The 18,246-nt window shown below is 34.3% G+C and overlaps 2 protein-coding genes across 2 annotated transcripts; one reads left to right on the top strand and one right to left on the bottom strand.

Annotated features, from left to right (window-relative positions):
* Window positions 1-690: 690 nt before the first annotated feature.
* On the bottom strand, window positions 691-3,811 carry LOC132048208 (uncharacterized). The gene is made up of 5 exons (XM_059439118.1): window positions 3,424-3,811; window positions 2,717-2,770; window positions 2,205-2,308; window positions 1,673-1,711; window positions 691-1,112 (listed from the first exon to the last, which is right to left on the bottom strand). The coding sequence occupies exons 1-5, from the start codon at window positions 3,497-3,499 to the stop codon at window positions 1,014-1,016; spliced, it is 372 nt and encodes a 123-aa protein (XP_059295101.1). The 5' UTR covers window positions 3,500-3,811; the 3' UTR covers window positions 691-1,013.
* Window positions 3,812-10,528: 6,717 nt separating this feature from the next.
* Window positions 10,529-11,675, top strand: LOC132045377 (1,4-dihydroxy-2-naphthoyl-CoA thioesterase 1). The gene has a single exon (XM_059435969.1). The coding sequence runs from the start codon at window positions 10,990-10,992 to the stop codon at window positions 11,485-11,487; it is 498 nt and encodes a 165-aa protein (XP_059291952.1). The 5' UTR covers window positions 10,529-10,989; the 3' UTR covers window positions 11,488-11,675.
* The last annotated feature ends 6,571 nt before the right edge of the window (window positions 11,676-18,246 follow it).

The raw sequence follows: 18,246 nt of genomic DNA, 5'->3' as shown, positions 1-18,246 counted from the left end.
TTTACACAATATTCTATTAAACGGTTTTCCAGCGATCAATAACCTCTTTGGGCCACAAACTTCTTGAGGCTGATTTACGCAAAAAGCCCTTTTCTTACCCACTATTTAGATTTTGTTTCTATTTTTAAAAAATTTCGAGTTTAATGTTGCTCAATCTCATCGACAAATTATTAAATTATCATTTAGCACCTACAATAACATAAACAATATTAAATTATGATCTAACGTTTTTTCATAAATAAATTATTTTGCTCAAAAGATCTTTAGGTTGTGGACAGTCTAAAAAGTCAAAAAAAAAAATTCATTTACTATATAGTTATCCAAACATTTAATAGGTAGCTGTCCATCAAGGGATAATCGGCAAAATCTTTTGTGGTTTGAGCTTTGAAGGCCCAAGATGAATTGGACCGTTCTGTTACGGGTTGATTTATGATAACGTTCATTTTTAAGATCATCATTTAGATTTTGTCCCTATTTATAAAAGTTGTGTAAATATAGCCTTAAAAAATCACCCTTTCAGAAATATTAGACTATGCTAATATTTGCCCATATGTTACTAAACTTTATAGACAAAATATTTAATTGTCGTATAACATTTGCAATATCTTACATAAGTTTAGATCATTATGTAACGTTTTCCATAAGATTTTCAGTTTGCTCAAAAGGAATAAATTATGGTTTAAAAGGTCCATAAGTTGAAATCGAGAAAATGGTCATTTACTAAATAGTTGTCCCAAAAAGGACAACCTGGTGAAAATTTCGCTTCTGTTATGTTTTGCAGAAAATTTCACAGTAACTATTATACAAAAAATCAGCACTTTCACATGCATAAGTAAAATGCTAATGAAGCTAGAAATCTCAAAACTCAACTTTCACCCCATGTTATCTGCCGTAGAACAAATCTTTGAACTAAAGGAGTAATCCCCTAGTAGAATAAATTATGTATACTAATTGCTATTCTTGAACATTACACAATCAGTTGTGGGAAATGTCACAAAAGTTCTGCATTGTGTTTATGTTGACTTATTTTTATCAGCTGGCTCCTCTTCTGCAGGTAGCTTGGAGGACCTGCTTGATTGGATTTTATCTACTTCCTCAGAAGGAATATCAAACTGAATAACAAAACAGTAAACAGTCAGATAAAAATGAAATATAGAAATGCAGATGAATATGCATTCTTTGTAGAAGGACTTGGCATCATCCAATGAAGCAAGGGAAAAAGAGGCGAATGTAATATATATCTAGAGTCAGTGAGGGTTCAGAATAAGCATGATGTTATTATACGTATGGTTTAAATTATTTTTCCGTATGTGTACATAGTTCAAGCATAAAGTAATAGGTTTAGTTGAACCTGCAAAGGCTGCAATACTCGTCCTAGATCCGCCTTTGACTTATGGACATGAATTGGATAGGCATTAAACCATAAGAATTTGAAAGATTTACTACTAGTCCTTTTTCTTCAAGATCTCATTATTCTTTTGTTCTTACTCTTCCTAGTCCTAATAAACAGAGTCACAGCAAGGATTGAGAAAGTAATAACAACAACATCAATATATCCAGTGAAATCCCACAATGTGGGGTATTGAGAAAGTACAGAAGTTAAAAATTATTTTGATCATCAACACTTTCTATAGCATGTTTCCCCTATTTTTTTTAAACAAGACAAACTGACCTTGAAACCACAACCAGCTGCACAAGCGCGATGACAATCCTGCATCCATAAAAGAACAGTATATGTCATACTCACATATGCAGGTACGAACATCGTAAATGCCACTCGTACGTCCACTAGAAAGTTGTACTCCAAACAGCATATCAGTTGGCGACATAGTAAAGAAGTAAAAAGCTTAGGAGCTACCTCTTCTCTTCTTTGCAATTAAAATTCAGTCAAAATTAAAAGGCCAACTATTAATGTAAAAGATGAAACAGAAGTATAGCACATGTACAATTCATAAATCTTAGCTATCTGGTGTGTGAATTTTTTTTTCCAAGTCCAGTTAATATGCACCTTATACTTGTTTTATCGGTTACCACGAATTCATGTTCTGTTGGACAATTTCTCAGCATTATCATCAAGTTCTTTTGAAGACATATACACATCGTATAAGTGAGTACTTATTCAAATTGCCAATATGTCTGATGAGTGAATGATTTTTTAGTAAAACACATGTTGACAACAAGTGTAAAAAGAAGAGACGGTAAACCTCAGAATAGCTAGCAGAACCGGGGGCACGATCAATATAAGCACTCCATTGTTGATCCTTCAGAACAGCACTCTTATAGCACATCTCATCACATTGTTCCAAACCTGCATGTACCTTTTCATTTCTATTCTACCTTAATTGAATAGAGAAGCATCAAGTTTTCCAGTTCAACAAAAAGACGTCTCCTAACCATTAATTAATTAATCTAATAAAAAAAATCTCAACGATATGTTTTTCGTTCAATTACAAAGGGAAGCAACTTCATGGACTTTCTGCAAATATGAGTCATGAATTAATTGCTTGTTCACAAACTAAGTGGTCCTAAGCCAACACTCCTAATTAATAGCATGATCATATCTCTGCGACGTTAGAAACTTTATATTAACTGGTGCAATCTTTTCACATGCAACATAGTTATGTTCCTCATAAGTCATAACAATTTACGAACCAAGGTAAAGAACACATGCAACTGAAACCAACAACGTTCATAAAAATAGAATCTTGAAACTTACATTCCTCCCATGTATCGCCATCAGCATCACACGCTTTTTTGCAGAAAACTCTCCCTACAAAAATTTACACATCATTAAAATTCGAGTTATAGTTTCAAGTTAGACGCATTCCAAGAAATAAACTACTATAAGGAGGAACGCATAAACTATACAACATCGAAAAGAATAATTTCAAAGGTTGAAGGTGTCTGCAACTGCAAGTATGCATCCATATGATTATGTACGGTAATAATGAAAGTGTCATACACGAGTTCGTAGTGTACTGAACATGTGCAACAATCAACTTTTTTTTTCTTTTTTTCGAACAGTCAATTTATTACTTAATGCATTGCGTCTCAATCCCAGTCTCATTGGGTTCGCCTATATGAATTATCTATATCGATGCATCACCTGTCTATCAGGCCATCTTATTGCATACTAAACAATTGTCATTTAATACAAACAACAAATCAGATGTTCTCTAAATATCAAGTTTATGGCATACTAGTCTCAGGTCAAACTAAAGAGAATCTTGACAAATAATATCAAAATGTACAATGAATCGAATTACTTGTACTTATGAGTGATGTTACAAGTTCAAATATATCCCCAGTCTCGTATGACTACTCAATCAATTTCAATAATTTAACATGCCCAATTGGTAACATATTAACACAAAAAAGAGACCTTTAAATTACAAGAAGAAGGGAACTAAGAGAGTAAATTACAAGGAATTTGGGTGAGAGCTGAGAATTTATTGGTGCATTGCTTGTTACAAGGTGGTGTCCATTGCTGTAAATTCATTATTTCTCTCTCAGCTTTAATTTTCTTATTTTGTTTTTTTTTTGTCTATCAAATGAGAGAAGTTTTTAATTATGTGGAAGATGAATTTGGAAGGCAAAAACAGAGAGAAGGATTGAAGTTAGGAAGATAGTGAATTAAAACAATGGTTGATTCGGAAATTTAGGCGACTTTGTTGTTCTTTGTTTTTTTTTTTTTGTTTCCCGCATGTTATTAGTTTGAGTATAAAGTATCCTCATTATATCAACTTCAAATTTCGAAATATTATTTTTAAATAAATGCTTATTTTAGAATTTGATCAATTATTTTAACTTGAACTTCAAGTAGAAAATTTGATCTGACAAGTGAAATAATGATTCACTCATAAAATTTCAACCTTTTTTAAAAGTGAAAATCATGTGCAAGCACTCTTGTCTTCCAAACATACTTTTTAATTTTAATTTCAAAAATTCTTTTTTCCCTTTATTTTTTTTGTCATGGCCTTTTATTTTAGTGGATTTACGCAAATGTCCTTTTTAGGCCATTATTTGGATTGTCCCTATTTGTAAAGTTGTGTAAATACAACCCTTGCGTAATTATTCTTTCATATTGTGATATCTCGGATCTAATGTTTGCTCTTATGTTGTTCAACTTTACAAATAAAATATTAAATTGTGGTCTAATGTTTGCAATATTTTACAAAGTTTTTGACTATAGCCTAACATTTTCTCATAGGATTTTCAATTTGCTCAAACGAGATCCAGATGCGATAAAAGAGATTAATATATTGCAAGAGAAATTAATAGAAAAAGGTTTTTGCTAAACAACTGTCTCAGGAAGAGATAACCGGCAAAAAGGAGTGCCTGAAGATAACTGCCTACTAAAAGAAAGGTGAAAAGGTTACCCACCCTATATATGATCCTCCTTTTGTTGGGCTTTAAAGACATGAACTTTAAAGATGAGTGTAGTGTAAATTAGGAAATGGTGAGAAAATAAAATGGAGGGAAATGAAATTCAAATAAATTCATTTTGCAAAGGCACTTTGTGCCACTTTGTCCCTCATTGCTGGGGGGAAGCACTTCTTGTGTGCTTATATATAGAATCACATCTTGTAGCTCTTAAAAAGTTACTCCCTTCGCGCTGTCGTCATTGCTCGGCTTCGGCTTTGTGGATTTGGTCAATTGATTGATAATCTTTTTGGACCAAATTTATTTCTAAAATTCAATTATTTATTTTCCCTTAATAATTTAATTTTTTCGACGAATTTTAATTTAAATAAAATTCGCGGACTGTTTATTCCCAACAGTAATAACTGGTATTACCAAACAGACACAACACTTGATGAATAGGTATTTCTGCACCGGTTCATACCCAATTTTTTGGCTATAAATTCCGAGGATTTGCCTCAGTTTTGGGTCACTGATTCGAACTTTATATCCCCTCTTCACTCTTACATTATGCATGTCTTTCAATAGCAAAACGTAAGTTTTCTGTGTGATTTTTTGAGTTCGCTGAAATTCTGCAATTTGCAATGCCGCTATTGCAAAATAGTTTTCCATCCTATCCTAGGAAAAATTAATCCAAAGAACCTTGACAACTGTGAGGGGATTGGATTTCTTAAGGACACACAAGAAACTTATGGGTTAAAAAAAAATTTTGTTTCATCTAATTTCTGCCTTTAACGTTTTTGGTTTTCAAAAATAGAAACTGATTTTCGTAAATTACTGGAAAGTTATTGGTTTTAATAAATTACTGATTTTAGTAAAGTTCTGATAAATTACTGAAAATACCTTTATCTTACAAAGGTTTACTACGAGCTTTTCTCTCCAACCAAGATGATAGACTATCTTATGAGTTATGATGGGCGATGTGATTACCGATCAAACGGCAGAAAGACGAAATTGAATGTGACACTACTAATATCAGAGCCCGTTTGGATTGGCTTATAAGTTGGTCAAACCAGCTTATAAGTCATTTTTAACTTATTTGGATTTTTGGTAAAATAAAAAAACAGCTTAAATTAACTTAAAAAGTGCTTAAAATAAGCCAAAACCAAGAAGTTGTCCAACCCTAATTTTTTTTTTTTTGGGGCTTAAAAGTTATTTTGGTTTGACCAACAACTTTACCCTTTTATCTCTTATACTTTCTATTAATTCCATTATTACCCTTACTTTTAAAAATCCTTTAAGCACTTTTATCCAAACACGTAATTACTTATTTATAAAATAACTTTTAGCACTTAAAAAGTACTTTAAGCATTTATACTTAAAAGCAATTTTTTTTTTCCAGCTAATTCAAACGGGCTTTCAATCTCCTCTAAAGCAGGATCTGCAGTAAAACTTAGGCAAACTTACTCAAATGACTACCTTATTGTAACTTCCTACCATTTGTAGCTACCCTTTAAATATTACCATTTGTAGCTACATTTTGGCAAAACAGTGTATGTTTTCGCGTGTTTTGTTGCCAACAAATACATGAGAACATGGTAAAAAAAAAAAAAAAAAGATCTTTGATTTTAGCATTTTACGGTGGAGCTATTAAATTAGATATTAATATATTTTTTTGATGTATTTTAGTGATTTCTTTTTTTGCTTTGATGTATTTCAGTGATTTTTTTGTTTTTTGCTATAATCTATTTTCGTGTCTTTTTTTTTTTTTTTTTTTTGTATTTCAGTGATTATTTTTTTTTTGATGTATTTTACTGTTTTTTTTTTATGTATTTCAGTGGCTTTTTTTGATGTATTTCAAATACATTGTGTACATTCCAACTACATATGAAGCCAAATATATTCAAATTTTTGTGTATTTGAATGGATTTCAACAAATACATTCAGATACAAGAGAAAAAAATTCAAATGCATGAAAAATACATTAAAAAACAGTGTGTTTGGCTATTAACAAAATACACTAAAAAATACAAAGACATATACATTCAAACATAGTGTATTTGTGAGATGTAGATTTTTTAATGTATCTGCATTTGGCTTTTAACAAATACACACAGCCAGATCTGAGACACTATCACCAACAAAAACCCTAATCTCTGCACCACCACCAAAATCCTAATCTGAGACACCACCACCACTAAAAACCCAAATTTGAGACACCACCACTACCAAAAAACCCCTAATCTTTCCACCACCAATAAAACCCTAATCTCTCCACCTCCACATCATCTTCTCCGCCGCTATCTCAAAACCAGTGCCATTGCCGCCACCACCAATAATACAAACGGCCAGATTTGTGCCATTGTCTCACCGGATAGAGTGAAAAGAGAGAGAGAGAGGGGTGAGCACAGAGGGAGAGGGAGAAGAGAGAGAGGGGCGGCGGAGAGAGCTAGAGGGTTGAGCACAGAGGGAGAGGGAGAAGAGAGAGAGGCGCGGCCATAGTGTGGTGGTTGAGAGAAGGGAAGAGAGATTTTTTAGGGTTTTGAGAAATAAAAAATCTGAAATGGATAGTGATTGGGAAAAAAGAAAGATATATGTGTTTGGGTATGTATTTTTTATATAGCTACCATTTGTAATTTAGAAAAGTTAATTAGCTACTAAATATAATTAAATAAAAGGATAGTTAATATTAATAATTAGGTCTTAAAAGAAGATATAATGAGTAAAAATTCTTAAAACTTATCCATTCATGAGTGAGCTTTCAAGTGATGTCACTCTATGCTTTTTACCGCAATCACAGGGTGTTGAAGAGCATAGTACAAAAAGCTTAAAGACTTAATACATAGGTAACCCCTTTTAACTTGATAGTAAATTTTATTTAGACATTTGAATTGTGACTTATTCTCGGGGGCGAATTTATGTATAAAAAATGAATCACGTGTACACATAGTCACTCGACTAAACTCGATATATTATGATATAGTTCTTAAAATATATCTAATATTAACTGAAGGAACACATGATCAAACTAGATTGGGTGGAGCATTGGTTAAGCGCTAGATTTCATCCCTTAAGGTCGTGGGATCAAACCCAACTAAATGCACTTCCTTTTTTTAAAATTTTTTTATTTAAAATGATGAACCCATCCTTTTAAAATTCTGGATTCATGCTCTAATTGAGCACTTGAACATATGATAAAGCGTTTCAATTTTCAAATTTTGAAAAAACTTTTGTTCGTGTTCTCAAGAGTCTATTAGGTGGTTAAATTAGTCACATAAAATATGCCATCACTTTTAATTATACGCATTCGCCTTAATAAGTCGTAAAAATCCAGATGTTTTGTAATTGAGATTGATGTGTATAATTAAAGGAGATGACATACGCAATTTAACAACCTAATAGATGCTTGTAACCGCAAGCAAAAGTTTTTTCAAAAATTGAACTGAAAGTGTCTAGTTGAAGCACTTTATCATGAGTTTCAAGTGCTCAATTGAAACAAATTATAATTCAAATGTGTTAATGAAATTTATTGACAAGTTTAAGGGGTTGCCTATGTATTAAGCCAAGCTTAAAACTACCACAACAATTGTAGTAAGGTCATTCTCTTTTTTCTTATTCTTACTTCTGCAACATGCAATGGTGATGAGGGAAAGATACATGAGGTATCACGTCACCTCTATTTATCTCTTTCGATAAAATAAAAATATGTAATTGCGAGCAAAGATTTTTTTATTCTTTTCCAAATCTACTTAATTACCACTCAAGCAAAACACATAAATACTTTTTTTCTTTTTCAAATCTACGTACAACTCAAGCAAAAACACAACAAATAGTAGTTAAAATGGATATGGAATAAAATATTTCAAATTTATTATGTTCTGATCCCATCAACCTTCTCTAGAATCAGAGCACCAAACAGCACAACTAGACATTCTAAGAAGGAAAAATAGTTAATTCTGGTTATTGAGTTACTATTTTATTCTGATTTTTATTCATGTACTGTTCCATTGAAGTACATGTGCCCTTTCATCTAATCACTAATTAATAACTCGTGGGCAAAAAAATTCCAAAACCAAAAATGCTTATTTGGAAAAAAATTATTTTGAAGAGATAAGGTATTTAGATATACTTCAAATCATTTCCTATTAACAGTAGTAGTAATTCTTTTCCTTTTCTACAGAACCAAATATGCACTATGTTTGTCTTGGAAGGAGCAGCTCGCCCGGCCCGGTGAGATTAGATTTCTAGAACGAAGTGAAGTGATAAGAAGAGAAGATTGCTGGTGGAAAATCCCTCGAGAAGATAGCTTTACATAAATCTGTCGAACAGATTATTATCGAAATTGAGGGGACATATGAATGCATATGGGTCCTGAGTGGTGATTACTCGTTGGTGGAGTGAATGGAAAATTTGTCACCGATTCGGTGTGCCAGGCGATGGGATGTTGTATGAGAAAATGACAAAAACAACTCCTTATCTTAAAAATTAAGTTTAAATAATTCATTACCATTAGAAAATTATAGATAAAGGGTCAAAAATGCCCCTTATTGGAGAAAAGGTTAAAAATATCCTTTCGTTATAAATTTGGATCAAAAATACCCCTCCAATCATTAAAGTTTTTAAATATATCCCTATCTTAACAGAAATTTCCAGTATAATTCGATTTTATTTTTAAACCTGCTTCATTTAAATCAGATCCAACTACATAAAAAACACATATGCGATCAACTTATTCCTGAGTCCTACATTTGGAGCCACTAGACACAGGAACAAGTAACCCATATGCATTTTTTATTTTGTTGAGTTTGATTTAAATGAAGCGGGTTTAAAAATGAAATAGGGTTATGTTGGAGATTTTCATTAAGACAGGGGTATATTTGAAAACTTTAATGACATGACAGGAATTTTTTATCTAAATTTGTAATAGAGGATATTTTTAGCCCTTTTTTCAAAGTAGAGAAACATTTTTGACCATTTTTTTTTTTTTTTTTTTTTTTTTTTTTTTTTTTTTTTTTTTTTTCATTTAGGAGGATTTATAGTGTTTACACACCTCCAGTGTGACTCGAACACACTGCCCGGAGGGGGAGTGTGGAAACACTATAAATCCTCCTAAATAGGGAAAAAAAAAATATATATATATATATTTGACCTTTCGAAAGTTTACTCAGACAGGATAACAAATTGTGCTCAAGAATCATGATACCAGACGAAATTGGAGTTTGATGTTGCAGCACTCCGCAGCAGTGGCAGAGTTTAAATATTAAGCTTATAAGTTCGAGATTCTAATTTTTTTAAATTAGGAGTTAACTCAATAATTTCTACATATTCAATCTTAAGACATATTTAAAATTTGAATAAGAATTATTGGGTTCAATCAAATCCGTAACAAACACAGCAGCTCCACCCTTCATCATCAATTATTTGATACTATCAAATAAGTTGTTTATTTGATTAGTTTTACTAGTATAAAAAAGAAGGAAACAAAGAACCTTATAGTTATAAATTGACACAGAAAAACTCAAAATGGTAGGAAATCAAATTTATTTAGATTTAGTATTTATTTAATTCATGTCTAACTAGGAATATAGAAGTATGTTTTTCATATTTTAATCAAAGTAGGTTTCATATTATCATAAATAGATATAAATAGAAATGGTAGTATTGTAGTTATTTTCTGATGAAAAATTAATAGAGAATTATTTGAGTTTGTCAATAAAATAATTTTCTTTGACAAATCTATCCGAAATTCGATGAGACTCACGTGGGCCAACACCTTATTGTTTGTTTTAATTTAATGTACTTTTCGCATTGTGAAAGTTGGAAGGGACATCACTCGCAAATTAAGTGCCGATCATTATGATTTGCCCCTCAATTATGAGTTAGGCCCAAACTGTATTCTTAAGAGTCGTTTGGTGCATGCTATAGGCTAAAATATTCCAGAACTAATTTTTTATATCGTATTTGATAGGGGGTGGAATAAATTTATACCTCTTATCAAACACGATACAAAATAAAGCATAATCCCAAGGGTGAGATATCCCACCTTATCCCACTAAGGTTGAGATTATTTTATCCCATCTGAAAGATGAGATAAATTAATCCTAAAATTATAATACCGAAATAATTTTGACTACTTACCAAACACCACTTTCGTATTCCACCTACCACCATCTTCTCCCGTTTGACCTTGTCCCTCCACACAGCCAACCAAACCCCAATCATTAAATCTTCTTCTTCAAACAGCTTCTTCTCTGCCACATTAAATTAAGATTCTTGATTCCCATAAACATATCAGATTTCACAATTTCATAAATATTTGATTTCAAGACTCAAACTTTCTTGTATATTTATCTTCAATCTGGTTCTTCTCTGGCACTTCCATCAATATTCTTTCATACCCATGAGCATATCAGACTCACAATATCACAATATTTGATTTCAAGACTGAAACTTTCTTGTATAAAACTATAAATATCTTCATCTTGTTGAAACATGGATGCCTTACTCATCTTTGTAGGAACTATAGTGTGAGAAAAAGTTCAGTCCAATTTGGACCCAATTGGCCAGAAGTCCAAGACCTAGAGTTTTCTTCCCAAGATTTGAAGAGAGAAAAAGATAACAGAGAATATGGAACCACCACCACCACCACCACCATCATCATCATCAGGGGTAAAGGCTAGAGTTCTAGATATTCCACTTCATGGAATTGGTTTTGAGTTTGTAGAAATCACACCCCACAAACTCACTGGTCGTCTACCTGTGACAGAAAAGTGTTGCCAGCCATTTAAGGTGCTGCACGGTGGAGTTTCAGCTTTAATAGCTGAGTCTTTGGCAAGTATGGGAGCTCACGTGGCTTCCGGTTTTGCTCGAGTGGCTGGAGTTCATCTCAGTATCCATCATCTTAAGAGTGCTCATCTTGGTGACCTTGTTTTTGCTGAGGCTGTACCAATCAATATTGGAAAAACCATTCATGTTTGGGAAGTTTGTCTTTGGAAGATTGATCCATCTAATGAGGAAAACAAGACTTTGTTAGCATCATCAAGAGTTACTCTTAAGGTCAACATGGCTGTACCTGAAAATGCCAAAGATGCTGCTGAAAATCTCAAGAGATATGCTAAGTTATGATCAAGTTTAATTGAGTTTGTTTTGCAGCATATAGTAAGCAATACTGTAGAGAGTAACAAACAATAAAGCAGAGTCAAGAGTGTATTATGCAAAACATGTTGTAAACCCCTTGCTATTGTCTGGTCGTTATGAATACCCAAAAAGAGTGAAAACTACATTATCTGATGATTTCTTTGATTTGTGGCTCACATTGGATTTACCAGTAATCTGTTTCCTAATTTTTAATTGAACAAATCATACTAATCCAGGCTAAAATAAGTTGAAGGAAGATGAGAAGATAACTTAGGTTCGCCCATCCTGCTGGCTTATATCCTTATCTTGTATGACAACACTACAGAGAAAGCGGTCCCAGGTTTGATCCCTCATCATAAGCACGTTAAAATGCTTTCTCCAAGGTTTCTGGAATAATGGCAAACCTAAATCATTTCTCTGATAAGCAAGCAGGTTAATCCATTAATCAATCAATCAACCTAGTCTCATGCTAGTTGGGACTTGGGTCGCTGATATAATCCGCTATACCCGTCCGGCTTTATTCATTCCATTATTAGATAATTTGTCCATAAGCAACTTAGGTTAACAGATAGCTGGCCAAGCACCTCCCTGATGTCCAAGTCTGATGGAGGCAACTCTAGCATTAACCATGACTATTTTCACGTATGTTACCATTGAGCTTTTCAATACATAATCTTTGGAGGGGAAACCGACCAGAAGGTTTTGCTAATCCTTTTGTGGCCTGAGCAGCTTTGCAAGGAGACATCATAATCCAATCCCATGATGTTCCACAGAGATTGCCACTTGGCATGAGCAAGCTCCAATCTAGTTTTGTCATTTAACAGCTCGTATGATAGACATTAGTCATGCAACATGATTGGAATTGCCCAAAGCCATGTGGAAAAGCAATTTCTTGTTTCTTAGACAAAATTTTAAGTTTTGCCTATATAAGTTTTTGAATCTTTTCTCACTACTTCTATTACCATTACAAGGTTTTCAAGAATCTCAATATTGTCGAATTGATAATGGATTAAATTATTAAGTCATTCAGTTATGTCTACTCTTTCAGGAAGAACATACACTATCATAAGAACAAAAGAGGGATGAGAAATCTGGGAGTTACACAAAATGGAGAGGATATAAAAATGTGTCCAGTTACAATACTTTTTTTTTCTTTTCTGGTTTCAGCTTGACCATAAAAAGAACAGAAAGTAGAAATGCAGTTTGTACTTTTAGAAGCCAAAAAAGAAGAAAAACAGCTTTTGAATTAAGGCTATCCAGAACAGCCATGATTTTTTCCTTTGTTTCACACTGTAGAGTAGAAACACAAAAGGTTAAGGGGAACATATAAAGAAAAAAATATTTCTTCATTAATAGAGGCTACTACACCGCAACACCCCTAGCACTGGCTTTGCCCCATTACACTGAAGCGGCTATCCTACCATCTCGTCCAGCTCATCGGAGCAACCCCTCTTCCCATTGCCCACCTCCTCCACAACACAGCCCTGTCACCATAACTATGGAGGTCTTACCTTACCCCATCAACTTCCTTGTTGCAATCTGGTCAGTGTTCGAAAGTTCTCATTTTATAGCAACACAACCACGAGAAAGGTCATTTTTAGATAAAGTACTTATGAACTTTATTAATAAGATAAAGCATCTAGAAGATGCCATATCTCACAAAAACCATAAGCTCCTTTAGAAAATTAATGGAGCTTTGAAATCCAAACATCCATCCACATTATTGCAAATCTAAGAAAAAACCAAAAAGTAAGTTCAAACATTAGTCCTTCAAAGAGGGAATAGGGGTGAAACCCCCTCTAAAACATCTAAGATTGCTTTCTCTCCACTAGATTCACGGAGTGCAGCTATAGTATGCCATATCTTTCTGAAAGGTTTCCTGACCTGCCACACCAGCTAACATATGCATCTTTGTGAGTGTAGGGCATCACCCAGTGTACACCAGCAATGATCAAAACATAAATACCATATATCTTAGCCACTGTGCAGTGTAGAAAAAAAAAGATGTTTAGACTCCATCTCTGTATTGTACTTTCAACACTTATTGCAAAGAACGATTCCTATTCTTCTATAAGTTCTCCAGAGTCAGGCACGCCTCACACAAAGTTATTCAACTAAACATAGCATAAGACCAGCTTCCACGGCCAATTGTTAATTATATTACTTAGTTGATCAAATTATGATAGCAAGCCTGAATGTGAACAGGCCTCTTTAGTCTTTGGTCACCAATCCGTTTCATTTTGCCAATTCTCAGTTTGCGCAGCAATTTACTAGTACTTTGTAAGGCCATTAGGCTTTCCACCTCCCAGTTTTGTCAATTCTTCTGACACTATCTCCCATTCTAACTGCGTCTGCATTGTGCAACTGCAGTTCGGCAATAAAGGGAAACTGTATCAGGTCAGTCTGCCCTATCCAAAGATCATGCCAGACCATATCGTCTCCCATTTACCAAACAGAACTTGGTTTAAAAACTTCCAAAAAATCCCTGATACCGTGCCCAGGACCCCTATCATATAAGGAGGAAACCACTTTATTACACCAGTAACTCTGAGTACAATATTTAGCATTTAGAATGTTCCTCCTCGAGGCATCTTCGTTATCATTATATCTCCAAAGCCATTCAATAAGTAGACTTTTGTTGTCTAATAGCAAATTCCTTACTCCAAGACCCCCTTCTCTTTAGGTTTTAACCCATATGCCATCTTATCAAGTAGAATTTATGTTGCTCACTGGCCCTTTTCTATAAGAAGTTTCTCCTAATTTTATTTGGCTATTTGAATTAGAACAAAGATATAAGATGAGTGGGGAAACTGCCAAGCACACTGTTAATCAAAGTCACTTTGGCCACCAAAAAAAGGAATTGGTTCTTCCAAATTGCCAATCACTTATCCAAATCTCTTAACTACCAATGATTTGAGTTATGATTGGCTCACAATGGAATACACAGGTGAGTGATGGAAATTAGCCAGCGCTGCAACCTAGTGCCTCTGCAGACTCTGAAAATTGATTACTGCATTAGCTAGGTACCATGTAGTTTTCGTTCAAATTTGTTTAGGCCTGAGATTGCCGCAATCACAAGAAGTGTCATTAGCTTCATTGTGGCTCGCTTAAATTTTAATTATTGTTTGGTTCTTATGATTGATTTTGATTGCCAAGCGGAAATTTTTTTCTGTTTGATTTCGTAAACTAGCTTAATAGCTCCTAAATAAATAAAAGAAAAGAAACAAGCTTTACTACTTTGAAGATCTTCAATACCTTTACAAAAGTTTGTATGTGCTTCTTTGCTTACATTATAATGGTATAACAAGCCTAGCATTACAGCCGTTCTGTATAGATAGCGAAACATTATCATCTTAACAGTTTAAAGATAATAGATCCTAGCGGAGGCAAAACCATTATGTGATCTAGGTCAAATCCCCATTCTATAGAATACCATGTTTCGACAAAAACCTGGCGGCTGAGAGGGAGAAAAACAAGATCAACTACAAGTGTTCATTTGGAGGTTGAACACTTATACACTTTCCGGAGCAAAAATGAAATTAAGTACTTAAAAAGTATGCATGATCTTTCTAACTAAAATGAACAACCCAACAACCTACACAAATAGTGGACAATCAAATTCCACACCAATGACATACACTTACACACATTTGCGGAGCGAGAAATTCATCCAAGGAGATTCAAAGATTAGTAGAGTGTTGCACCTTGGATTTGAACTTGTGACTTGGGGCAATATTTGAACCCGTTTACCACTACAGTAGAATTATAGTACATATATAACCAAAAATAGTTGTATTTACCTTATTGGCACAGAGGATTCAATTGAACCCCCTTGGCTCCCTTTAGCTTCAGCACTGCTTTCACTGAGCTGGTTCAAATTCATCATCCATTAGATTGTGTCATAATCTGTGGATTAATGATAAGAAATTAATATGAACAAGATGAAGAAATGAGGATGAGAGAAAAGAATCTGGTAAAGAATAAGAGAGAAGATTATTGCATTGTATTATTCAATTATAATGAGTGAATCACCTATATATACAAGTAACTTGATCATCTATATCCGTGAACTGACTATACTTAATAACTAACTCAGTAAAGGTAACTAACTGCTGCTAACAGAATAACCAACTTCTGGAATACCAAACTGCCGTGTATAGTCTGTGTATAGTTTGTGTATATTCATTGTCTATTAACACTCCCCCTCAAAATGGATGTGGTGAATAGATACTTATGTTGCACCTTGGTCAGACCTTATGTTGCACCTTAGTCAGACCTTTGGTTAGTATATCAACAGGTTGGTCTTTGGTGTTGATGTACCTTGTAATCACCATGCCTTGTTGAATCATTTCCCTTAAAACAAAAATGGCAGTCTATCTCTATATGCTTTGTCCTTTCATGATAAACTGGATTAGCTGCAATTTGTAGCGCTGCCTTGCTATCATTGAATATCATCACTGGTTAAGTGATTTTCAATCCTATTTCCTTTAGCATTTCAAGCAACAAGTTAATTCAGCTATTGTAGTAGCTAAACTCCTGTACTTAGCTTCAGCTGAGCTTCTTGACATTGTAGTCTATTTTTTTTTACTTCCATGATATATACTAGTGAGTCACCAACTTTGATTAGAAACATTGTAACAGATTTCCTGATCAAAGGGCATGCAGCCCAGTCTACATCATAATAGGTTGCAACCTCATTCTTGTGTATGCTGGATAGAAGTAATCCTTGACCTGGATCCTTTTTTATATACCTGACAATCCTTACTGCTACATCCATGTGTGTTTTCTTTGGCTGTTGTAAGAATTGACTCAAAGTTTGAACACCAAATGCTATCTCTGGTCTGGTTACTGTCAAGCACAGTAGTTTCCCAATCAACCTTTGATATGCTTCTTGACCAACCAATGGATCTTCAATAGTTTAGACATCAAACTTGTCTTCAAACAAATCATCATGCTGCTTAGTTGTAAGTTTAGTGTTGGCATCAACTGGTGTCACTGCAGGCTTAGCAGCAGGCATACCTGTTTTAGTTCTAAGGCATATTTTCTTTGATGCATAGTTATAACTTAAGCTAATCTAGAAAATTCTATGCCCAAGAAATACTTGAATTCTCCCAGATCCTTCATTTTGAAAGTTTTCTGCAAGGCTGCTTTGGTTTCTTGTATCAGTTCCAAGCTAGTACCTGTGATTAATATGTCATCTACATAGACTAAGACTATAACTGTTTCTTGATCTGATCTTCTAATGAACAAAGAATGATTATATTAAGACTGTTTGAACTTGAAACTGGTTAATGTCACGACCCGACTAAGGGGCCATGACGGGTACCCGGAGCTTACTACCGAGCACCGCTCGTTATGCTAATCATCATACCCAACCTGAACATATAAAAATCTCCAAGGCAGTACGTGAATATACATAAGCCCTCAAGGCTGCAAAAATGATATACAAAAATATACGCTACTATATCCATGAGACAATTGCTACCCACGCATCCGTATCTACGAGCCTCTACTAGAGTACTGAGACATAAAGACGGGACAGGACCCCGTCTTATCCATATATGTAAACAAAAGAATACATTAATAACTGGCACCTCCGGAATAGTGGGGTGCTCTTGTGTAGCTGCTAATAGACTCCTATGAAACTGGGCCACCTCCCTTCCTACCTGTGGACATGAACACAGCGTTCAAAAAGAAAGGACGTCAGTACGAACATTGTACTGAGTATGTAAGGCATGAACAATAATAACATATCGAAGAGATAAGGCAACATCAAGTAAGGAAACAACTTGTAGCTGAATGTCACTTAAGACGGAATAATGCATGCTAACTTACATCATAGACAACATCATATCAAGTATGTATATATATAAGCTGCCCGACCATATAAGTACGGTGTGATCATCATTAGCCCGCGTCCGGGGTAACCATCTTATGTTGCCCACTAGTGGTGTCTGCCCATGCCATCTAGACATGGTGTATATGCCCCCCGCCTTAGCAGTGTCTGCCCGACCATATAGGCACGGTGTAATCTCATTATCATATACTTATCATAAAGCATGCATAAGAACTCAAAGACAAACTATAACTCCATCGGGGTGACGTAAGGTCAAGAACCCCCAATTCCATTATGGAGTAGCCATGATCATCATGCCTCACCTTGAAGGAACTAGCATTATAAGGTGAGTCTAGCAACAATGAATAACATCAAAGAATCGCATAAGGATCATTAGCTTCGTAAAAATGTCATATCATGAGCTTTGGAATATCTAGACTTAGACTCATCATCATCATTATCATATTCGTAACATATCTCTTATCTTTATCTCATGAGAAGCTCTTATAAACATAGACTCATAGTTTTCGGAATGTAAGAAGGTCATGAAAAGATAAAGGTCATGAAAAGATAAAGGAAGTCATGTCATAGGAATTATGCCTTAGAAAAAGAAGAGACTAGCCTCGCATACCTTTACGCCTTTCTAACTTGCCGACTAAAAGCTTCCTTCCAAGTTCGTAATTCTACATTCAAGGGAATTCATACTAAGATTAGATAATCAGGAACATACTTGAAGCTAAGCTAAAGCTAATGAAAATTGGGCAGCATCTCCTTTGTTTCTACAACTTTCTCCATATAATATAACAACTCCCAAACATCATTAACAACATTCATAATATCATAATCAATAACTTCGACAAGTTCGACATTATCCAATTCTCAAAATTCTCTCTCAAAGTCATTCATAACCA

This window comes from Lycium ferocissimum, chromosome 2 (assembly GCF_029784015.1).
Source record: "Lycium ferocissimum isolate CSIRO_LF1 chromosome 2, AGI_CSIRO_Lferr_CH_V1, whole genome shotgun sequence".
Taxonomy (NCBI): Eukaryota; Viridiplantae; Streptophyta; class Magnoliopsida; order Solanales; family Solanaceae; genus Lycium; species Lycium ferocissimum.
Note: the sequence above shows the minus strand (reverse complement) of the source record. Positions and strands in the feature narration are given on the sequence as shown.